This window comes from Triplophysa dalaica, chromosome 22 (assembly GCF_015846415.1).
Source record: "Triplophysa dalaica isolate WHDGS20190420 chromosome 22, ASM1584641v1, whole genome shotgun sequence".
NCBI classification, from domain to species: Eukaryota; Metazoa; Chordata; class Actinopteri; order Cypriniformes; family Nemacheilidae; genus Triplophysa; species Triplophysa dalaica.
The window spans coordinates 1050012-1075685 of record NC_079563.1 but is presented as its reverse complement, the minus strand read 5'-3'; the positions used below and the strand labels follow the sequence as shown (position 1 = coordinate 1075685).

Genomic DNA, 25674 nt, shown 5'->3' with positions numbered 1-25674 from the left:
CAACTCTAATGAAACACACCTGAACAGCCAATCAAGGTCTCACAAAACATACTAGAAACTTCAAAACAGGTTTGTTAAACCACGTTGGAGCTAAACTCTGCAGGACTGTGGCCCTCCAGGACCGACATTGGAAACCATTAACATATCCAGCAAACCGTAAAGTGGATGTCTTGATGCAAGAGGCCTAGCACTGATGCAACTCAAAATGTTACATGGGGAACAACTGCTTTCCTAGAGAAAAACAAGTGACATGATTCATACATAATAATAAATATATTTTGAATGTGTTTTAGTTGTAACAAGTGTTGTAAACAATTTGAGCAAAAGACTGCAACTTAAATTAAAATGGGTCTAATTATGAAACCATTGCAAAAACATTTAAATGGCACTTACCCTGGATAAAGTTTATTACTGATAGATGGTTGGCAGCCAGAATGTCTCAATAGTAGTCAACTAATGTTACCTTCACCCAGAAAAGCGTGAGAAAAGACGCTAACGTTACACGATGTGCTCGTCTAAATGAGTTAAGCTGCGAATGGCATAATCATAGTTATGAGGTAGCAGCACACGCATTTACACAAATTCAGTCTTCACTCAGCATACTTATAACAGATATAAGAAGTGTGTCTGATACTCAATAATGATATAATTATGGTCAATTATGTTCATAAATGTTTAAACCGTTTCCTATGTACCCACTAGTGTAATACCATGCTCTTTGACATAATTCCTTGCATCGGTGCAAAATTCACAAAACTGACAAAACACATCTGTTCCCCGGTAACACTACGTTCAATTAGCACTTATTACTGATTTAATGCACTACTGTGAGAAAAGACGCAGCATCATGTGCTCGTCTAAATGAGTTAAGATTCGCATGGCATTATCATTGTCACGAGCTAGCAACATCATCACATTTACAACACTACAGTATTTTTTTCTAAATACACAGCCAGTAATATTAAATAACTTAATAAAGTAACAGTAAACTATAGCACCGCTGACTAAACCCAACTAACGGGACAGATGTATGTTAATTTATAGGACTATATGGTGGAATCGGACATCAAATTACTCGGTAAACCTGGCAGAGCATATTCATAACAGAAGTGTATCTGACACTCAGTAACGATATTATTATGTTCAATTACCTGTGGACCTTGTCCGGGATTTGCAGATGACGGTTATAGTCCACCTCCAAGGAAATGCCGCGAGTCGCGTATGAAGTGAGGTCAACACCATCTTCGACTGATTGGCTAAAGGAGGAGCTGTTAATCTAGAACTAGTGGACCAATGGTGACGCAAAAGCCCGCCCTAATTACATTTACATTTTTTTTACATGAAACTCGAACTGCAGTATTTGGAAAAGCAAGCGCAGAACGTGGAAAAACAAGCGAGGGAAAAAATAACGTATGCGTAGAAAAAGTTTAAATATTAGCAGAAAATATCAAAGAACCCGAAAATGAGTAAAACAACCAAGGAGAACATTATTTTGGTTGCGATTTGAACAACTTTGTCTTTATATATTAATTTTGTCCAATATCATTTAAAATATGTTTAAAGTTCTGATTCATGGTTTAAATTTTTTGATTTACGCTTATTATATTTTTTGATATGCCCGCAATACTTATGGCGGGATTCCGATCCCATAGGTTTGCCTGCAAGCTTTTGCGACGTCATAACAAATTGTGAATGTTGCGGATGAAAACAGGACGCATTGTGAATGATGCGTGGGGAAGCTGGACAAGATAACATATGTAATTGCCAGGAGTATGAGAGAATCCCGCTGAAGCGGATGAAAATGACATCCATCCCGCGCGCAGGTCTCTTAGAACACAGTCAGCTATCTTCTTGAAGGGGAGGAGTTAACGGTTCCTCCGTTCAAGCCGTCTAATTTACATAATTTGAGATAAATAGTCATTACAGAAAGGAAGTTCATTTTCTGATTTTAACTGCAGATTATGAGGGAACATTCAATTTTAAAAGAAAATTAACCCAATTGATAAGTTATTCACTTTAAACTGTGATATATTTCATGAAAAAATTGTCATTATTAATTTCACTGGGACTTTAAATGTCGTGTCAGAACATTAACGTCTACTAGTTCCTGCAACCCCTACGACGCACAGACGATCGGAGTAAGATATTTCAGAAAGAAATGTATCAATTTAAGTAAAGTCTCTGTACACGGCAGCCATATAAATTCCTCCGGGCAGTCATACATGACCAAGACCATGCCTACTTCAAAGTGGGTAGACAGATAGCTCTAAAATCACATGCTAAGGTGACAATAAAGTTACATATTTCCTACCAACAATTAAAACTAGGTTTTAAAGTACAGTACATTTAGGTAATTTAGCTCAAACAGAACTAAAACTATTCTGTTTCTGCAACGCATGTGTTAAGGTTGGCAAGTGCCTCATAACATTAAGCTTCTCCTCCTGAAATGTATAAAACCAAAACATTAGAAGAGGCTGTAAATTAAGATGTGCCTAATCAGGATCTATCTTGGATTCGTTTATAAAATATAGAACATTATCTCACAATTGTTTGTTATACAAATAACATGTACACACAAAGACAATAAACTAAATACAAGATTTTCAGGTAAACGTATACACTACACATACACTACTGCACAATAGAAGTTGATTACAAATTGGAAAGTAAGGGGATTGAAAGAAATCGAAAGGAGATAAAACAGTGCAAATTTTAATTAAGGCTGAAACGTGACTTATTCTTGAAATCTGCTTGCAAAGCATAATTTCAACAAGATGACAACCATAGAAACAATCAGAATAAATATATAGACATATTTAATCAATTCAGTGTGAGGAACTTTATTATATTATTCTAAGTACACTTATTGCATCATCAACTGATAAACTGATTGGAAATAAGAACAATTAAAGTATGATTTAAAAGGCATGACTGAAGTCAAAGAGAGAGAAAACAATACATATGAAGTGCAAAAAAAAAATCAGAATGATTATTATGAGGTAAAGAAGCAATTTTTGGTCAAATGTTACAAAAGGAAAAGATGTAAATACATAATATAAAAGGTTAACTTATACATAAAACAAGTATTGTTCTTCGGAGTAATATTCCCTAGATACTGTGGTTAGATCTTCCAGCAATACTTGGGTATTGAATGGAATATAAATAGGTTTGTTGGTGCACACCAGCTGCAAACAGTGTAAGGAACCAGCTCTGCATTTGTTTAAATGTGAAACGAAGACTCAAATAATAAACATTATCTGTACACTATGTCTCAAATAACACAGGTATAATACAAACAGGTTAAATCATTGCATGTAAATCTTATGCCAATATAAAACATGCCAGGTTCCCACAGCTAAGGTCCTTTGGGTTAAAGGTCATAGAGCAATTAAGCAGGATGGCTCGCTCATTATATCTCTGGTAATTCCATGTACACAAGCTTAGTGGTGTGTGATATAGATGTTTGTGTAAGCATCCGTTTGTTCACAGTTAAGGTGATTGGTTATTTTTTCAGGATATTAAATGCTGCTTCTCGAATGCACTTTGCGGCATTCTCAATCTCCTCCTGCGTCTGCTCAACAGTGACCACGACTCGAATGCTGAGGACATAAATGATTCAACATTAATTCAAACATTCAATTTCAGTTCAAGTTGTCCTTAAACACTTCTTACAATGTTTGTTCTACAGATCTACTGTACATGTACAGATAGATAGAATAGTGTGTATACTTATAAAATAATTCAAAGACCATCACCTCGAAGGTGGAAGAAAACGCTCTTCTTTCTCCAGGTATCGTGCTAAAGTAAGAGCAATGTGTCTTTCCATACACTATAAACAAGAAAAAAAGTCTTATAGCAGCATGATTATAGCTTGTAGGATACATGTTTTGCCCAAATTATAATGTGCAAACAGGCTGATTAATCAACAAATATTTTTGAATTATGGCATTCCCAGACAAAACACTTTATTAAAATGATACCAGTAACAGTCAATGATAAAACAAATTACTTACGTATTCAACAATCGCCCGAAGTAGCTTCAGGTCATTTTCTCTGGATCCTGTGCTATTCTCCAGCTGTAGGTGGAGAGCTGGAGCAAACGACTCGCCTACTACCTTCAAGCCTGCAGTCCTGCAATGAACAACATCAATGATAATCACTGCGGACTTGAGATTTTGATGTGGTATATTGATGACTGTTTCATGGTTTGGTCAGGCCCTAAAGTAGCACTAGATATGTTCTTATCGTTTATCAATTAGAGAATTAATCTATCAAATTTACAATAAAAGAATCGTGAAGCAATATTTTTTGGATGAAAGGTCATCAAGATAATGTAATAGTGTAATATTTTGAAAATCAGTTGCTTGCAAAAATTCTTCTATTAGCTATTAGTTACCATACAGTTTCTTTGAAATACAGTTTGCCGTTTAGCCATTTGTGTAGATTGAAATGTAACTGCAGTACAGAACATAAATTTAAATTACAAACAAAAATGCTTTTTCAACGATTTCGATCTAAAGGCTATCCAGAAGATTGGTTGAACAATGCATTGGATAAAATTAGCCAACAAAACAGAAATTATTTTTTGGGTGGCCATACACAAAAATTTGTTAAAAAAAACTATTTAGTGAACTGTACGCTTACAAATAATGAACTTAGTCATTTGATTAAATCTATATAAAAACATTGGCATGTATAATCTTCTGTTTAAAATTTTAAATAATAAAATTCAGTTTTGCCTGCTCTTTATGTTCTCTATGTGTTAAGAGATCACATAATCTATTGGCTATGCTGATTAAGTCAGATTTAGAGCTTTTCTATAATGAAATTTGATTCGGTGTTGTAATTTATAGCTTTAGGAGTTACAAATGTTAAGGTCATTGATTATTCATGACAATGCATTTGTGATGAGAGATGATTTGATGTTTGATTATTTATATTAATGTTTGCAAGAAATAAAAGATTATTGGTTGCTGGATTTGAAATATGACAGTCTTGTTGTGAATGCTGTATTGTGTTATTTTTGATTTTCATATTGTTCATTTTGTTTTATGTTAATTATAGTGGTATGTGGAAGACTGGTTGATACAAATGAACGCTTATTTTTCCGCAAGCACTGAACATTCATTAACGTGAATGTAATTGCTACTACTATCCACTAAATGTCAGTTTTCTTTTAACAACGGGTGGATGTTACAACAGGGAGTATATTGTCATTTATGGCTTAATTGACATTGCGGATACATGAGTGTCGTCAATTTAACATCACCTTCACATAAAGGGCAGCGGTTCATATGATTGCAGCCCCTCTTTACAGGTAATTTGTTTGTTATACCATATCCTAAATGTAAAATAAACTGTTCTGTTTCAATATACCCAAGTGTTAAAGTTTAATATAAGTTTATGGCTCTTCATTTCATAATTTTTTTTTACTATTGTAATGTGATATTTACTGATCTTTTTTAGAAATATCTATAGGATTTGTATTAAATCTATAATCATTGATTCGAATAGAGAGCTTGTGAATTGGAATTGAATCGGAACATCAGAATCGATAGCCAGCCCTAATGCTCATCTCATAAAAACATGATAACTCATAAAAATACTGTATGTTCCATTTTTTCAAAGATTAAGTTGCCAGGAAATATTTTCACATTTGTAACTGATTCTCTTTTTTCTGCATGGAAATAGCAAATAAACATTACTTGCCCTTGTAGTGCCTTGTGTACATGTCTGCATTTATTTCTCAGAATACTGAAAATGCCTGAGAAAGAAAAGGATAAACACTGGGTCAGCATTAAGTCTTGAAAGCACAAATCCTTAATAAAAAAAAACTCCCAATTACACAAGCTAAATTATTGAAACTCAGCATTGCTTTAAAGCAATATATGGCTAACTTAAGGCCCTATAATACCCAATGTGATTAAGTGAATATGTAATGACACTTTTGAATTGAAACAACAGATCCCTAGGGAGGTATTCGCACTAGTTACACAGTTACGTCACCACAGCTGTAAGCTGTTGCATACTCGACACAGTGTATTCGTATACTCCACGGCTCTAAAACCCCTTGTATCGGGCACCAGATCAGTTCATTTTCTGGCCTACTCATAGGCAGGTATGCCTCAGTAGCAACATGCATAAATTTTAACGGAACCACACTAGTTAAAGCTTTGGTTACAATTAAAGTATAAGTTTTGTATAAACAGTTTAGACAGCAAGGTATACTATAAACACGTACACACACAGTTCTTTAAGCAGCAGATAAGACGCATTAAAAGACAGGTAAAGGAGGAAAGCTTAACTCTTTCACCGCCATTGAAGAGTTCTCGTAATTAAAAAAAAAAAAGTTTCCCCACCAAAGGCAAGTTATTACGGCAATCAGTGTTTGTACCGTTTAACAGCCGGTGGAGCTATTACACACCTTTGGGAAAAAGTACAGAATACGATACGATACGTACAGAACATATACGTTTTAGCGGTTTTAAATGATTGTTCGGAGTGGAATCTGGGCGGAATCTTTTTACAAAAAACTTTATCAAATTTTTTAAGAAACCTACCCACATCTACGGAGTGATAATAAACAAACATGAAGATAGAAGAATACGGTTTCTTTTGTTTAAAAGCTGAGACTCTGTTCTTTCATTTGACATAGGTCCATATGTTTGTCCATATATTCTATACAGAAAATTTACTGTGAGCCATTAAAGTTGGGTGAAAATGTAAAAAAACGCTGGCGTAGGCTGCCAATTTTTTTTAAAAAGGCTGGCGTGGAATGAGTTAAAGGCCTGCAATCCCAGAAAATGCACTTTTAAATGTTTATCTACCAGAAATTGAGTTGCCAGTGTGTGTGCAGAAACACCCTGTAATTATACAAATCCATCTATTCTTCTTTTTGTAATCTCCTTTAAAACACAACAGCGATACAAAACAGGCTGTTGCCGATCCCCTAACAATCTGATGTCACATTGATTTACGCCTGCCCAATACCGCTCACAGACTCCGCCTTATGAGCGGGTAGCTCCACCTTCGCCAGAGACATGCAGTCAAACATTTTCAGGCAAGAGCAGATGTAGCCAATAGCCATAGACAAAAATCTCCAAGAAACGACAAACATGTGCTGTTGTTGGATGTAAAATGGAATATAAAAGGAGGCCGGGAGGAGACTTTCCCACGAGACCAAGTTCGGGCTTCTGCGACTTCAGGGGCTGGTGTAATTAAGGATCGAAAGTCCCGGGAGGGACGCTGAGAACTCTGCGTCCTGGCAAGAAGCACTTTTTCCGGATCGACAAACCGACTTTCACCGGTCCGTATCTCCGGTACTGAAAGACTTAGAGAAACGAGGTAGGAATCGTTGGAAATGTCTCTGCAGGGGCATTTGAATGATGCTTACCGCGAGTCATTGCGACCCCTAGGTCGGGAGCCGGAATGGTTGAAAAATCTAAGCTCCGGGACCCGGTGGTCTGTCAGTATAGCATGGGTTTCGCCAAAAAAAAGATTCTCAAGAGTGGATCAGTTCCCGCTGTTCGCGATCAAGCTTCATCTCCGGAAGCAAGTATTACACAGTTTTTAAATCTCCTTTCTTAAAAATATATTAGCACATTAAAAAGCAGTGTCTTTTTAGGCGAGTTCATGTTTTCTCGTATGTCCAAAGTGCGACAATACTTAGAGCGGATATAAAAAGAGTTCGCATTGTAAAACAATGAGATCACGCGGAAATTGCTGCTCATTATGTAATAACGAGGAGGGGAGCAGAAGCTCATTTGTATTTAAAGAGACACACACAAAAACAACACATTTTCCAATGCAGCCACAAATGGCCATGTTCAACATATTGTAATGAAAGATATGTGGTTTATTTTGAGCTGAAACTTTACAGAGACATTCTGGGGATACCACTGACTATTTTTTACATGGCAGAAAAAACCTTGATTTGCAGTATTATGCCTCTTCGCTACCTTTTTGTTCCACATATTAGGGTTCAACTATGCAATTCAACATAAAATGTGGAAATGTTTTTTGTGTGCGTGTTATTATTGTCACCTGGATCTTCCTCCATGATGTTCAGGGCTTCAATAGCAGCAGATGCGAGCATGGGTGGAAGAGATGCTGAGAAACAGTAACCCTGACCTGACAATCGCTGGGGACAACAACAACACACATTACACTTAATATTCCAATAACATATATGAAAAATTATATTTATTGACAACTTGGCATACAAATGTTAAAAGACAGAAAAGTACATTTTGACTATATAAATGAGCCTATACCACACATTTAAAAGCTATAATCTAACACTTTAGCTAAGAATCAACAAAAATACTAATTAAACCAGTGCATTAAAAAGTCAGTGTTCAAAACATCCTCCCAACCTTACCCGGATTTACAACAGCAAGCTTATAGTAACGATTATGAATTCAAGTGCTTGGGTAGGATTTCGTAGAAGGAAAGGTTTTAAAATGCATGAGAGAGAATATCAGTGTCATCGGGCATCAGAGTAGGGATGCAACGATTATAGATTTTGTTGGTACGATTATACTCTGAGGAATAATCACGGTTGCACGATTATGACGATTTATGACACATTCATTAATGTCTACATTTTTACTGGCCCTGCAAACATTTTTACTTACCGTACCACAGAAAAACATAACATTGTCTAGTTTTTAGTTTGTTTTTTACTTGTTTGTTGGTTTAATAAATAAGGTCACATTATCATAAAACTATTAGCCTAGCTCAAATAAATTTCATATATAGTCAAAGACAGTGAAAAAGTCATAAAATTAGAACAAATAATTGAATTACCAGCACTAGCACAAATAAATGCAATAAAGCAAACACACAATTGAAAAAAAGTGCTTTTCAGGTGTTCAGGTTGGTTATCAGGTACAAAAACTGAATAACGTTATCAAAATGTGAAATAACACTTAATAGTCCACATGGTATACAAATTAATATGGATGAAACCATATTAAAGTTAAAAAAGTCATTAGTCAGGAGCAATGAGTGGGTTTTGTTTTTGTTTTTAGTTGTTTGATGAACATTAAAACAGAGATGTTTATCATGCTCATATCTATAAGAGCTAACGGATGGCTCACATGCCTTTTGCATCCCTACCATTTTCGTTCAGCATTAATGGACTTACCACATGATTTAGAGTCTATTCACTAAATAACATTTAAACCCCATTTATTGTTTGATAAAAATAACAAAAATAAGTTAAATGGTCCAATTCGTATCAGTATACCTTGAGCTTGTGCATACAGAATGTATGCATCCTGTGAGCTGTCCTCGAGGCAACAATCACCGCTATGCCCTTGACTGTGAATGTATATGTAAGATTCGCTGTTTGGTCTCTCTCCCATAGTTAATCTAGTGTGTGTCGTGGCCTCTGTGTCTATGACAAGCATGGCTCTTTAAGCTGGTGCAACACTGGAGTAAATTTGTTTTCGTTTTGTGAAAGTTGTGACAGTTCTGTTCCGTGCAACAGAAACACGTGCTGGGTCCCAATTCGCCTACTTATACTATGCCCTTAAAGTATGTACTGTTTTTGTAATGGAAAACTATATATATTTTATATATTTGATGAATTTGATATATTATGATATATATGATATATTATATTTCGTAGCAAAACTGTAAAAACTGGGACATACTAACCCGAAACTGAAGTGGCTGTTGTTGCCTTTAGGAGCAAATGTCTCCTTAATTTATGTTTTTGTCTGGAGCCCTACTTGCTAACCAAACTGTATTTATTGTGAAACCAAGTCAAGTCAAATTTACCTTTGGTATTCCAATATTCATATTTGTATGGAGAAAATATTGTGTCAAAATAAGTAATAAAAGCAATCTCTCTTCTCATCAGCCATAACGTGAAATGCTACTACTGACTAGTATACTATTTTCAGTCAAATCTGATCAAATCTGGTCAAATTACTTGTTAGAAACTTGCAGTATGGTTAAATGATTTTGCCAATATACCTGATGATCAATAACAAAGGACCGTCCACAGCAGAACCCTCCAATCGATGCCAAAGCATTCTCCAGGTTAGCACTTATTAGGTCAATATCATCAATCTGAAACAAGAACAACAACACAGGTTTTATAATGTTTACATTTTGGCAGACTAGTTCTATAGAGACATTTACACTATGGTTATTACGTACATTCACACCAAAATGTTCGGTAACTCCTCGTCCATGCTCTCCAAGCACTCCAAAAGACATGCTCTCCTCCAGGAAAATTCGCACCTTATATTTATACTTCAACTTCACCTACAAACAAATGAACCAAATAAAGCAATGGCTTACCTGGAGACATGTAACCAGTATTAGTGATAGTCCCTTAAAACCTTACTAATTAATCCCAAAAGTACAGTATAACCCCCTATTCTAACAGAAAAACACTCGGCCTGTGTTATTCATACCAGTTCAGGAAGTGGACAGATATCTGCCATGTTGATGTAGAGTCCTTCAACTACAATAAAGCGTCTTATTACTCTGGCTTTGCGTGGATTCTGGGGAAAAAACAAAGACACATAAATATTTTCTAATGTATACATGTATGGCAGAATACAACAGTAAGCTCAACTATCAGGATCCCAAGAGCTCATATGACACACCTCTCCATCGCTTTATACTGGCCCAGGGTTAAGTCATTAATGATCACATACAAAACTGTCAGACTACATAATTTCACACCTTTCTACATTCCTACACAATTTTTACCTTTTGATCTTCGATCTCCTGCTCCTTCAGAAGGCGTTCTAGATCATCCATATCATTGTGTTTGAAGTATTTGATGAAGCTGCGTGAAGCCTGCAGGCCTTTCTGAATGGAGAAACATGCGGCCTCATCTCTAAAAAAAAAAAAAAAAAAGAGGAAACAAAAATATTAGTTATCAAATAGGGACATTTTCGGTTTCATTAAAACAAATGACCAAATAGGGACATGACAAATTCATGGAGAAGAACTTCACTACAAAAATGTCAGAATACCAGACCTTCTAAGATGTTTACACTATATTAATGCCATAACAGTACACACAGGTCTACATAAGCAGTCAGACACGGTACATATAAGATCTTTGGCTAAGAGTTATCCCAGGCCAGAAAGTATTTTGCCGTCTGCACAAAATATTTTATCTGCGTTTTGGGGGTAAATATTATATCAGTTTTAAAGCATCTAATCTGGGCAGAGTCTTTGACAAAAATAAATTCTCATTTTTTTAATCAAAATGATGCATTTTTGAAGAAACCTACCCACATTTACTAAGTGCTCAAATAGAACAAATGAAGCTATTTGTCCTTATATTCATTACAGAAAATGTACTGTGAGCCATCAAAGTACAATGTAAAATAGAAACATTGAAACATGACGTGGTGCACATGTGCGTTAGCTGCTGCCTGCCTGCATGCCCAGGAGAAACCTCAGCTCACCTTTTTTTTTTCACCTAATTTTACCAGATGAAAAGAAGTTACAAAACACAAATGGTGCAGAATTTTAATCGACTTGGGTATTACACGAAATATCATATAGACCCGCGACTCGAATTAAAAGGATTTGGACCCGACCCGGCTGACCAGTAAAAATATAGACTCCAACCCGTACGGGATCGGACCTCGGGTTCTTCTTGAAGACCTCTAGTGAGGGTTACTTACACAAAGATGATGTCTCCTCTTTTAGAGTATGCAGGAATGGCACTGGCAATGGTGGCAAAGCCATACGAGTAGATAATGGCCTCCTCTGTTCTCATGAATTTTGCCAATCTTTCCTCTAATTCCAGATGAACATCTGCAAAACATTTAAATGCTTTAGAGTAAGGGAGAATGACAAAGGTTTGATTTGATAAATATATGCATGTTATGTATGACCTACCAAAGGTCCCGTAGAATCCCCGTGGTCCACAAGTTCCCACACCATATTTTTTTAGTGAAGTCAAAGCCTTTAGCTAAAAAAAAAACATTAACTGTACTTTTAACAATGACATGGACAAACTCAGGACTTGCCAAACATTTGTATTACTAACAGAAGTTTTGGATTGTGTCAGCTAGAGATTTTGTAGCAATCCACTTCTATTTCTTTGTTCATTTGTACAACAGCCATCTCTGATTGCATGATTGAAATAAATCACCTGTCATTTTGTATTTTCCACCATAAAATTAATAACAACTAAAATTTCTCCTCATCAAGATGCATTTAGCATTATTCTGCAAACTGCACATTACAACCAGAAAGTTTATGTAAATCTGAAGAATGGAAAAAGCACTTAGATTAATGTACGTGCTCATACTGATACAAACCTTTACACGCTCATTGTCGAGTAGACCCAAGAAATTAAATGAGGCAAAGTTAATGCACTCTTTCCCATTTACAATGATTTTGTGGCTTGGAGGGCTGCAAAATAAAAAACGCAACCATCAGTCAGTACAACGTACACAGCACAGCAATTATTATGCGATGACGGAATATTTTTTTAAATATATGTTCATTTTGAAATCATTGTCTTCATTTGCTAAGTGTTAACAGGAAGAAGTCAATTAGAAGAGTCCATTCTCCAGACAGACTTTGTTACCCTGTAACCACATCATAATTAAGTGATGGATGGTCTTTAGATAAGGGGGGAACGAGTGGCTCAGGCTGCCACTCCTCGATTAACTCCTCTTTCTCCTGTAAAAGACCAATGAAAGGCAAAAATAGCTTGATTAAATTAGGTTACTGGTTATGTTACATTATTAAGTTCCGATTAGTGCAATAACACAACTATTTCTGAAATTAAAGTTATTTAATTTGACCTATTCATTTTGTGACGTTCCTTGATTTCTATTTGAAGATATTCGTTTTATTTTAGGCTGTGAAAACTGTCAATCAGTAAAATTAGTAAAGAATGGATTATAAATTAAAATCTAAAAATGTTTATATTGGAAAACGTACCTTCTCCGTGAGGTCTGATCTGTCCTGAAGCTTATACGTTTTTGAAAACAGCAGTCTGATAATCCATAATATGAGAATACCTTCTAAAATCAAATGATACGCTGGTGCCTAAAAGAGGGAATAACAAAACAATAATTATATATACTTATATTATAATTGCAAAATAATTTTGAAATAAAATATTTATTCACACTATTCACCTGGTACAGTGGTTTTTTTTGCATATTTGTCACACTTAATGATTCCGATCATCAAACTAATTTTAATATTAGACATAAGATAACAAAATGCTATTTTCAAATGTTTTTATAACAGAAAAAGCTATCCAAACCTACCTGGCCCTATGTGAGAAAGTAATTGCCTAAAACTTTTGACTGGTTGTGCCACCCTTGGCGGCAACAACTGCAATTGACAACTGGCAATGAGTCTTTCATCTTACTGTGGAAGAATTTTCCACATAATTTTGGTAGACTGGTCATTCCTGGAAAGATTCACAAGTGATCGAAGTTATCTCTTTTTGTGGATAATGGCTCTCACCATGGTTTGCTTGAGTCCCGATGACTTAGAAATGGCAACCATTACAAATGGCAGATAATTTGTTTTTCATCTCTTTTTGGATTTCTTTAGATAATGGCATGCGTTGCTTTTTGACATCTTTAAGCTTACTTAACTTTGTCATAAAGGTTCTATTTAAGTTATTTCTTGATTCAAAAGGTCTGGGAGTAATCAAGCTCACTCATGCTTTAACAATGGGGGGCAATTACTTTTACACATAGGGTCAGATAGGTTCGGAGACCCTTTTCCTTTAATTAATGAATAAATGTGTAATATTATAATTTGTTGGATGATCTGAATCGTTTAAGTATGACAAAAATGCTGTGAAAGAAAAAAATCAGGAAGAGGGACATACTTTTTCAGATCACTGTAGTTACCTATCATTAAAAATATTATTTAATATTGTATTTGGTTGATTTCAGTGACAATACATATACACTGCTCAAAAAAATTAAAGGAACACATAAATCACACTAGGGCTGGGCGATATATTGTGCGATTCTTATGCTGTCAGTTCTCAATGAATTACGGTTAAATGCCGCCACATCTGAAAGCCAGAGGGCGCTCTTGTGCAGAAAGTCAGAATATGAGAAACAGAGGAAGAACTATTAGCATTAAAAAAAAGCATGGAAAATGCATGCCACGTGGCTTTCTCCAATGCAGTAGTGCTGCAACTAACAATTATTTTGATAATCTATTAGTTGGACGATAATTTTTTCGAATAATCAGTTAATCGGATAAAAAGTTAAATTAGATATTTTGATTATAACTAAACCAGAGATTGGAAAAGTATACACAACTGAACTCATTGGCCTTCTATAAAAATGTTGTGGATATTTACCTAATTAACACACCAAGGCTGTTAAGTTAAATTTTTTTGTATTTTTAACAATTCAGACACTGGTCAACTGTAGCTGTGTTCTTATCTATGCCGCCTTATGAGAAAACTGTTAAAATGGACACATTTTCAGTCTTCAAAAACAAAATGTGGGTAATTTTTCTTTTAAAAGAGGGATGTCTAAAGAACAAATAATGTTGAAACTAGAAATCTCAATACACCATGAATACAGACAGCTTTGTCTATTTGTAGTCGTTCTCTCTTGAGCTGATAAGGTAAATGCTGAGATTGCTTATAGCGAACCAGCTCCGTGGATTGTCTGCTCGTCCTCAATATTTGTTAATTAAACATTATTCACTGAAGCATGTCACGATCACGCGCAGTGATCCACCTTCCGTTAGCGTTATTCTCCTCCATCCATTCGCATCTGCGTTACCATTTGCTTGTTATCTGGCGTGAGATTTGTTTGGTAGGGCAAAGTGAGTGCCTGAAAGCCTGTGCGGAAAGCTTACAACCCTGAGTTTGTGATTGAGCAGAAACCTGATGATGCTAGTGGCTCTGGTGATTGGGGAGGGGCACTGCATGTAACGATCATCAATTGCGTCATCGCCCCCCCCCCCCCGTCTTAGCCCTTCCCCAAAAATCCTGAACAGAGAATTGGTGAAAAACTGTTTGACTTCGTAATTCAGCACTACACAGTTCTTAGTCTTGTAGTAATCTTTTTCAGCAAAACATTTCTAACATCTATATTGCGTTTAGAAACAATTCTCAGAATTCTCTTTACCCGGACTTTAACATCTGAACACTTTGGTTCACGTGATTGTACGGGCACTCCACAGGCGGGTCTCGCCACATCTTTTACTGCCAAACACTTGTATCTTTGATAACTGTACACGTTGTTTTGTTTGATTGTACATGTACTGGCAGCGCGCAGCTCCCGTCGCCATAAATTACATTACAAATAATTGTCCCATTTTGTCATCAATATACATTCCGACTTCAACCTGGTCTACTAAATACCCAGCTATTGTTATGCATGTATGAGGGTTAAATTATTTAGTGTACATGTCATTTCAAGAGTGATAAATAGAGTGATGTAAAATATTCATTTTGATAACAATTTTAAATGTTGAAAATGTGGAGACCACTCATTGCATCACATCCTCTCCTGGTTGCATTACTATTTGTAAAATATAACGATGCACACGCTTCATAAACGCTCCAAGTATGACAGGCAACATTTAAAAACAATTTTTTTTTAATATTTCATTAATAGAAGAAGTGTGTAATAGGCCTCAAGGAACTATTTGGCCAACCAGCTTATTACTGCATGAAAAGCATAATGTTATTGATAGTATAAAAAACATCAACTTTGAAGAATATGTGACTACATTCAATGAAGCTAAACTTGTTAAAAAATACTTAACTTAATACGTTAATTTAAATGAAACCGGAACCAGGAATCATTGGGCAACCCTGGTACCGGGATAGGAACATTTCTTACAATACCCAACCCTATATGTCTGTGTTTTGTTGGCAATCGGTGCGTACGTGCATGAGGTACACCACATGAACTTAAAGTGAATTAACAGTTATGCAGGGATAATGCGATAATGTATTGTGTCCTCGTGCTGTAGTCTCGACCCCAGTGCTTCAATGTTTTCGTTAATAATCATACAGCTGTATCTGTCTTTCGATACTTCTCTAGGTACTCAAGAGTAATATGAGATTGGCAGAAACTGTGTTTGATACGTCCACTTTAATAAACAGCATTACATGTTTAAATAGTTAGACCTTCAATTTTTAACTTAGTAGTGAATATACGTTTACACAACCTGTAAAATGGCTTGTTGAGGCCCCGCAAAAAAAAAAGGTGCACCAGTCACTACTGGAAAGCACCATATAAAGCCCTTTCTTCCAAACGCTCACTGTATTACAAAATGTCAGGCTAATAGTTAATATCTTGTTTTAGTTTGAAGGTATTTTTGTCTCTGCATCTATCATCTAAATCTATTAATCCCATTTTTTTCTTTAAACCAAACGGGGTAAATGCAGTACATCACTTTAAGTTTATGGCAAATCAAATAATATCTTGCGCTATATGATAATAAAACATAACTAAATACAGAACAGAAGCAGTCCCTGAACCACTTTATCTGATGGCCAACCCCCTTTCCACACAGGATTGGTTAGAAAGATTGTTCACTAGTTTGTGGGATATGAATGGCAGTGGATACATCTATGCTGCCTTTAAAAGTCCTTCAGATCAGTTTATAAATTCTCACTTAAACTGCATCATGAAACCCCAACGTTGGATCTTTAAAAAAAATCTTGCTGACTGTCCAATCCAATAAAACAAAATGAAAAAGTACAAGGTCAACTGCAGTAGCTTTTTGTAAGCTACTCAAAGAGCTACATAATGCTTAAAAATCGTCAGCCGTAAATGTTTTCATTTTTGTAATGGCTAATATGAACGTTTTGCTGAATTCTCAAGCACTGTACCAATAAATAAACTACACAAACAGAATTAAAGTAACCGTGTGAAAATCGGTAAAGTGAGAATGACAAAGGTTCACCTGCGTGACTGACACCCAGATTCTGTCATGTTACTTCCTGGAGTTATATACAGCAGAATGAGTTTAAAACGAAGACTTTAGGTGATGGTGATTTTTTCCAAACACAGACAATATGAACACGTGCTCTATGTAGGGATAAAACACACGAAGTCTACATATGAATGAAAGAAAATTACAAGAAAACACTTTACAAGTACCTCGTAGAAAGCTTGCACCATCTCCACCAACACCCACTGTTGCCCCGACGCCATCTTGACTGAGTCACATGACCGCACGTGTCCTGCTTTCAAGGGGAAAGAAGAGGTTTCGTCTCAACCAGCTCCCTAGCTCCCGAGGTGGTGAATCAGTATATCGTGCACACGGGTCGGGTTCGAGCACTGGTGAGAACCCTTGGCTCACTTCACATTGGGACACTGTTCACTTTATTTTCCTGTGACGTGATTGCGTGAGCGCGTTGTCATACTTTACAGCTGGCAATTATCAAAACAGGCAAAACTAACATCTCTATGACTTGAAATATCGCTTGAAATACAAATGAGAAACATTTTCATTATTTTGTTACATATCCGTTCACAAATTTGGTCTAATATTAAAACCAACTGTTGTGTTTCCTGCCTGTCTAGTGTGTTTTTACATAAAATAAATGTATTGTTTTTTTTTTCAAAAGTCCCGACGCGTTTCGTTAAATTTATTAAATTGGCTCGTGTAATTTCGATTAAGTTAAACGCGTTCAAAAAATGTCACGTGATTTCCGGTTAGGGAACATAAGCTGCGTTCCTATAGAAAGGGTTCCTACACAGTGTTCACTGGCCCCTACTCCCTGAGCACGGGATATCCATTGAAGTGCTGACATAAAAACGCTTGATTGGAATGCCTTGTAACGTCTTCAAACAAAGGCAAAGGCAGGGTTGCGCAGATTATAATGTAAATATTGTAGCTTTCTTTTCAATTTAAAATATACATAAAAGTATCTAATCTATATAATCGTAACTTTTGTTTATGCTTGTATTTATTATTTGACTGATACAGCTTTGATTATTTGAAACTGTTACAATATAAAAATACATTTAAATTTGGTCAACTATGTGAAGATGTGTTCTTAATCCATGGTCGCGTCGGTGTCATCTCGGTTTTTGCCCCTATGTGGTGCACCCGTAAACATTCCTAAGGTAAATAATATAACAAAATGAAAATGAACTGCTGCTGCTTACCCAATTACATGACTTTGTATAATAAAATCAAAATGGATGAATCCTTAGACATATATGAAGACTACTTTTAAATTGCACAATAAAATATAAATACAAATAAATACATTCATCATCTTGAGTAAAAATGCTACAAAAAGTAAAATAACATTTACGCGAAGGAAGCCACAGTATTTGAAATAATTAACAATAATTAAACAAACTTTCACAAAGTACAGAGGCATACGTAAACTTGTCCATTTTTTTTCTGACTCGTGACACGGGGCCCAATGGCAGTTGGGTGATTTTCCCTTCCCAGTTCTGCCAAAGTGATGTATCGATGTTCCCATATTCCCACGCATTTTGCACTGCCCTTCGAATTGAACATGATCCCTTTCTTTGGAATTGGAATCTTACTTACGTTCTCTCGGCATCTCATTGTGACATAACTTGGTAAATATGCGAATGTAACGCATGGTTGTCTGGAATGGATTGAGGACTATGCAACACAAAGGACTGAGACAGGACACAGACAGGAAGTAACTAAAAAATCCATTATGACTTGGAAACATATGCGGTGTCCCAATCCGCATACTGTCCGTCCTTAATAGCATTCGAAAGTAGAATTAGTATGTCCCAAATCGTATTATATTGAAAAGAGTATTCCATAGATTCCCGGATGGTCTACTACTTTTGGAAGAAATTTGAAGAGCAGAACGAATGATGCACTCTCTAACGGCTAATATTACCCACAACTCACTGCGCGTAGGCACTGGCAGAGTTTAGTGCTAGCTCCAACTGCATTAAGAAATTATATAACTGATACATCACTAAATTAACAAATGTAAGTATACAGTAAACATTACATACGCAATAATGAATGAATAAATACCTTAATGGAAAGAAGAGCTGTATTTTGATTTGTGTGAGAGTTAATGGCCAAAATTTTGCCAACAACAACCACTTCCGTTACCTGTTGTACCAGTGCTTGTATATTGCTTTGCTACACACTAAAATGTATATACTTTTCCATTACAAAAAACTACATAGCCTACATACTTTTAGTGCATCGTATAAGTAGGCAAATTGGGACTCAGCAGTAGACTGGGTTTGTGACAGCAAATGAACAAAACAGTTGTTACTTTTGAAGCGAAAATACGAACACCAGAAGTAAAAAGCTAACATCAGGCATTGTGAGACAAATAACAGTTAACAGGGGGGCAAACAGACATCACAAAAGCTACACAATACAATAAAATATATCAACATAAATAAAAAATAATTGATATATTATTAAATTTTAAGAAACCTTACAAAATATTTTATAAGTCTTTGTATTCAAAATCGGACAAAAAAATATTCTGTCATTTCTTCTATGTTTACAAAACGAGCAAAAAGAAGAAACATTCTCTGGAAACCTGCTCAACATAAATTACAAGAGTAATATCTGTGAACAATTTTGAAATAAAGTTTTTTGATTTTGTTTGGTAAAGAAAGTTCACAGGTTTTTCAAATCAATATTTGTATAACAGATATGCTCCATTTATATTGTGCTTTAAATAGAGATCGCTTAAAAAAGTTGAAAAAAGAGCATTTATAATAAAGAAGTTATTACACATTTTTTCTAAGACACAAACACCGTTTATTGTAAGTGTAGGATTATCTCCATCCTGTTATCCAACCCATACGTCTCCTTTCTCAAATACGATGCACTGGACCGTTCACTGAATTAGCGCTTCAACCGACAGCAGCAGAAGCTATTGTCTACTGTCATCAAATTTAAAAATATTTTCACTATTAACATTAAGAGGAGGCAGATGTGAGAATGTAGGAGACTCTAGCTAAGGGGAAAAGTCTAAGCACAGTGTGTGAGATGTTAAGATATTTTATTAACTTTAGAGGAGATAAATGGGATGATAAAATATCTTGCTAAGGAGAATAGTCTGAGAACAGAGAATGTTAGAATCGCTTGATACTTTTCATGAATGTTTGTCGTTTCAAGCTTCAGTATCTGCTTCTCAAAAGGAGCATCAGCTAACTACAGGGGACACAGGGAACAACTCCAAATCACTTTGCAGATTTTGTTTTGGTCATTGCAGCTGGACAGTTGAGTCAGTTTGACTCAGATTGAATTCCTTGTTTGAAATATGCACTGCATGTACAGTACAACGCTGGACTTTGAAGATACATTTAAATAAGTCAGCCCTGATATTCAGAAATGTATAATGCATGTAGGCTATTTGTATTTGAAATACATTTATTTCATGCCAAGTATACTGCAAATCCATTTACATCGTATGCACTTAATGAAAATACACTGCGATTGTATTTGCGGTATACTAAATTGGTATACTTAAAGCCTGCTAAATTGGAACAACTAATTTTGTACTTTATACACTTTAATTTTGCAGCAATAGTGCTTAAGTCCAACTAAAGATACGTTTTGGCGTTTCATTGTGCTAAAGTGGAACTATTGCAAGTTTTCTTAAGGTACACTTTAAATATCGTGCATTGAAAGATTTATTTAATAAAAAAAAAAAATCCTAAAATCTTTATCAAGTGACATTAGAACACATTTTTATTAAAAAAAAAAAAAGTGTAATATGGGGAAATGTGCATTGTGTATAAAGAGTACTCCAAATAAAGTTGAATTATAATTTAAAATTAGTAAATCATGTCAGTAAATATATGTTAATACATTTAAACTATATCAAGTAAGAAATAAATGCATTTTAAATTAATTGTTTTATTACTAAGGCAACTACTTGTTCTTTAGTAACTATTCAACTAATTATATGCAGTTGGACCCTGGAAGACAGAGCTGGTACATAAATGAGACATGTAAGAGAATAATCAGCCCTTGGTATCCTGATCTAAAATGAAACCCTGTCCGAAACATAGCCTTGTGGGCAGCACATCAACATCGAAGTACAGCAGCACCTCAGGAAGCACAAGTTCGAATCTGTCACTGTTTTGACAAGTAGAACCCAATTGCATGCAGACACATGGATGAGGGGGTTAACAGATATTTATTAACAACAAAAACAAGCAAAACCCACGAGGGGGAAAAGACTAAATTAGACAAAATACTTCAAAACAAAAACTAACTCAAAATGGGTCGACACAACGTCGAGGACATGCAAGACACGAATAGACAAGGTAACAAGACACGAATAGACAAGGTAACAAGACACGAATAGACAAGGTAACAAGACACGAATAGACAAGGTAACAAGACACGAATAGACAAGGTAACAAGACACGAATAGACAAGGTAACAAGACACGAATAGACAAGGTAACAAGACACGAATAGACAAGGTAACAAGACACGAATAGACAAGGTAACAAGACACGAATAGACAAGGTAACAAGACACGAATAGACAAGGTAACAAGACACGAATAGACAAGGTAACAAGACACGAATAGACAAGGTAACAAGACACGAATAGACAAGGTAACAAGACACGAATAGACAAGGTAACAAGACTCACGATAGCATGTAGCCAAAAGCAACCAAGGACACGGCTTGAGACGACATAAACATACAATGAACGAGCACAGGACAATGAAACATGAGCAGTATTTAAAGGGGAACAAACACAGGATAATTAAACAGGACCAGGTGTAGGGGATGAAACACTGATGGGAAGTTAACAAGGAAACGAGATGGCAGGAAACACAGACAAGACTCGGAGAGAGAGTGAGAGGATCCCTTAGGCCCAACCTCTCTCTCCACAAGGAACCTTAGGCTATGTCATGGCTTCACCCCAAGACCAAGAATAGACAAGAAAAGATGGCGGAACCATGAAAGAATCCAAAAGGTACTTTCCTCTTCCCTTCCTGTCTCTCATCCTATGGTCATATCCAATGAATGTGAAAAACAATATCATCAACATCATCATCTTAAAAAACACAACAATAAAAAGATATTCAGTTTTTATTGTTTTCATGACTTTCTCATGCCTCTACTTTTATTTATCCTAAGGAGTTTTAGGAGAAACATCTGAGACACGGTTGATACTACACTGATAGATAAATTAGAATCTCAATGAAGTCTCAGATATTTCTCATGTCCCAGTAGTGTCTACTCTTATTTCTCCTAATGGATTTTTAGGAGGAACTTGGGAAGACAAAGCAGATTAGGCAAAGAGATTTCCCAAGCTTCTCTCACCACAATCTCAGTTTTTTTACTCTCAGACATCTCTCATTTGCATCTATTTTTGTTTCTCCTAAGGAATTTTTGGAGAAATTTCTGATAAACTGCTGACAATTAATCAAGAAACAGGAGAATCACAACTGCGTTTCATGACCTTAGAAAAAGCAACAAATGAGCAAAAAACTATTCCTCTGTGATGTTTAATAAGACCTCAATATATCGTCAAGAGCCATAGGGTTTACATTTTTGTTTCCCGTATCTTTTGACCTTGCATTTTATGCCCTGATTATCCTAACTGTTTCTTGTTTTTGATTAAAATGAAATATGTAGCAAAACCCAACCCTTTATTATAAAGTATAAGAAGTTTGTACAATAGGAAATATACAAGCACATAATTTAGTCAAAAGTACAAGGCAGCACTCTTGATACCTTTGTGATCATTCAAAACAATTTTCCCACGAAAAAATAGCTGATTTCTAAGACTAAAGATTAAACGGCACAGAAAAATCAGAGCCAACGGTGAGTTTCAATAGCACTTGCAAAGGTAAGGTTGCGTTGGGCTGAGTAGATGCGCTGATCACCCTGCGTCCTTGAGTCCACCATATAGGCTACATCCTCTGAAGGATACGGATATGGTTCCTCAACCTAGAATTAAACGAGTCGTTCCTGCATAGTTCATATTGGAAAAAAAATGAAACAGAAAGTATGACATTGCTATGCCAAAACAGTGCGCTCTTACACATGTCAAATTAATAAAAACTAATTTTTGATAATTTGAAGAAAGAAAAAGTCTTTCAACAATGCCAGAATAATTTAAAAAGCAAAAAAAACATTTAAAATAACCTACAACTTCTTATTCTAATTTACTACATTTGTCTGCTATAATGCTAGAAATTTACAATTAAACTCAACATATTCTATTGAATGTGCAGCTGCTGCCGTTAATTCAATAAAAATAGTGGGTCGTGGTGACGCAAAGAATTGTGGGATATCTCTTGCAATGACGGATACTGCCAATAACAATTACAAATAACAAAGGTGTAGCTTGATGATGATGTGAAGGGGCATGGAATTATATGAGTTGTAGTCTTTACTTCTGGCTGGGTATTGTATACCCTGTGTTGTACAGACAGAAAAGAACAAGTGTTGTATTCTGAAGCACATGCCCTGAGCCAAAACCTCTTTGAAACGAAAGCCTGCAAACTTTAGCCAAAAGCATGTAACAAATGCTTACGCCGGTACACAGGAAAAGGTTATCTACAATAAAACGTGCTTACCAACACATCACCGCTATCTCTTCCTTTCTGTCGTTATACTGCCAAATCCTAAAACAAGACACATGGGGGCAGCACTTTTCTAGTCCAGCTGTCCAATCTACGGTACTCATGGTGATATAGATATGCTGTCTACCTACAAAAATGGACAGCTATGGTTGATTAGATTTACACTAACATCACAGTTGAATTACCCTTCCAATGTCAACAAAGCAGGTTTTAGCCAGCAGACTCCAAAGTTGAATATCAATCACAATTTTTTTTGATAAACGTTAAAAGCACCGTGGGGGCATTATAGGGATCTCTTATGGTTAAACTATTGAGTTCGCTATGTACAGGTCTATGTCTTTTGAATTAAAGTGAGCAGTGAACACTGTTGCTGTGATGCTCATGTTGGCGCATCGCCATTCATATCTTTTTTGCTCCTAGCTGTCACTGCCTACCAGTTTGGTGGTGTAAACAGAATAGGTGGTGTTTTACTGCAATAGCATGACAGTAGCTGGAAACTAGTCGCATATTCTTCTACAAGGCTGACAGACTCCGAAACCAGGTATGCTCTGATCAAAAAGGAATGCCTGGCAGGCGTATGGGAATGCAGAAGGTTCATAAAGTACCTAGTGTATAAGCCACTAATACCTTCAATCAACAGCAAAGATCTGGTGATATTTCAAAGACTTTTGACGAGACGAATGCGTTTTAATGCAAAATGCCAGGAAAAAGTATCCTAGTAGCAGATTCATGTCATGCAGTCCATTAAGCACCACAGAGGACTTCATGTCAGCAGATGTACAGTAAGTTGTCACATAAATGCAATCATCAGGGGTCTTCCAGAGTCACAGCAGAGGTTGACAGAAATAAAGGAGGAAACTCAGCTACAAATAATGGAGAAAACTTGGAAAGTTTGGAAAGACTTTTTGTCAGTGAGTGATGGACTGTTAGCACTGGAACACCACATGGTAATTCCAAAAGTGATGCAGAAGGAGATTCATAGTAAAAAAGTGAACTATTTGTCAGGTATGTTGAACCATACACAAAATGTGACCTCTGCTTTTAACCCATCCAGTGAGTAGTGAACACAAGTACACCAGGAGCAGTGGGCAGCTACCACTGCAGCGCCTGGAGAGCAAGTAGGGGTAAAGTGCCTTGCTCAAGGGCACCTCAATCGTTACCTGCTGGCCCTGAGGATTGAACCGGCAACCTTCTGGTCATGTGGCCGACGCTCTAACCATTAGGCCACGGTTAGCCAATCATGTGGGAGACCTCTGTAATTAACTTTCCTGTATTTTGTGAATTGCTGTTATTTTGCTGTTTCATATGAAGTTACATTCTTCGTTCTGACTTGTAGTGTTAATATTGTCTTGTTCTTTTTCTATGAGAACATCTCTGCCAGCAACTGAAGCTCTCCCAGGCTGCTTGAGACCCCGCACCCATGGCATCTGGCTTGGTACGGACTCCTTCTCCATCCGAGTGGTCATGCTCGCAATCCTGGCACGGACTGTCCGCTTTTTTTGCTCCCCCGCTCAGCAGTCTCTTAATGCCTGGTGTCTTTGCTGAAAATATATATTTTTTAAGTCTTGTCTTGTACTGAATCCAGTCCATTTCGTGACATTTATATTTATGACATTTGATATGCATTGCTGACTCGACTCAACGATATCAGCATCTGCTCTGAACTTTGTTTTTGTCTTTTTTATCGTATATATTTTATGTATAAACTTTAAATGACAATTAAACTACATTAATCATACTACGTTGTGTAATGTTGGTGTAAATATGGCACATTTGAGCAGCATTAAACAATAATAAACCATGTCATGCTGCTGCTGTTTTAGGAAACTTTTTGTTGATGCTGATAACATTTTACTGTTTATAGATTGTCATTATTCTTATTGGTTGAATGCACATTTCATGAGGTAATTATCCCAATCCCAGGTGTCAAATTTTGCACCCTAATGGAAATCAATTTCTGACCCTGGTAGTAGGTAACCCTTCCTTTTTTACTACAAGTGGATTTTTGATATTTAAAAAAATTGTACTGAAGTGGCAACAAGTGTTGACACAGCAGTTTATTCCCTATTCTGTAAATTCTCAATGCACTGTGCGAGTGGAAATTCTCTCACTTCCACTATTACACATAGCTCTGAGATG

At 36.1% G+C, this 25674-nt stretch overlaps 1 protein-coding gene across 1 annotated transcript; it reads right to left on the bottom strand.

Annotated features, from left to right (window-relative positions):
* Positions 1-2692: 2692 nt before the first annotated feature.
* Positions 2693-17249, bottom strand: sptlc1 (serine palmitoyltransferase, long chain base subunit 1). The gene is made up of 15 exons (XM_056736642.1): positions 17103-17249; positions 12937-13044; positions 12578-12672; positions 12306-12399; positions 11881-11953; positions 11664-11796; positions 10732-10861; positions 10431-10520; positions 10171-10278; positions 9985-10080; positions 8044-8140; positions 5710-5764; positions 4014-4131; positions 3756-3829; positions 2693-3599 (listed from the first exon to the last, which is right to left on the bottom strand). Exons 1-15 carry the CDS (start codon positions 17154-17156, stop codon positions 3503-3505), a joined length of 1422 nt encoding a protein of 473 aa, XP_056592620.1. The 5' UTR covers positions 17157-17249; the 3' UTR covers positions 2693-3502.
* Between the last annotated feature and the right edge of the window lie 8425 nt (positions 17250-25674).

Excerpts from the sequence above, each read along its gene's own strand:
- sptlc1 (XM_056736642.1), bottom strand. The coding sequence starts at position 17,156 with ATGGCGTCGGGGCAACAGTGGGTGTTGGTGGAGATGGTGCAAGCTTTC. Across the intron at positions 13,045-17,102 it reads TGGTGCAAGCTTTCTACGAG|GCACCAGCGTATCATTTGAT; the intron begins GTACTTGTAAAG and ends TCCCTCTTTTAG. Across the intron at positions 8,141-9,984 it reads CCTTTGTTATTGATCATCAG|CGATTGTCAGGTCAGGGTTA; the intron begins GTATATTGGCAA and ends TGTTGTCCCCAG.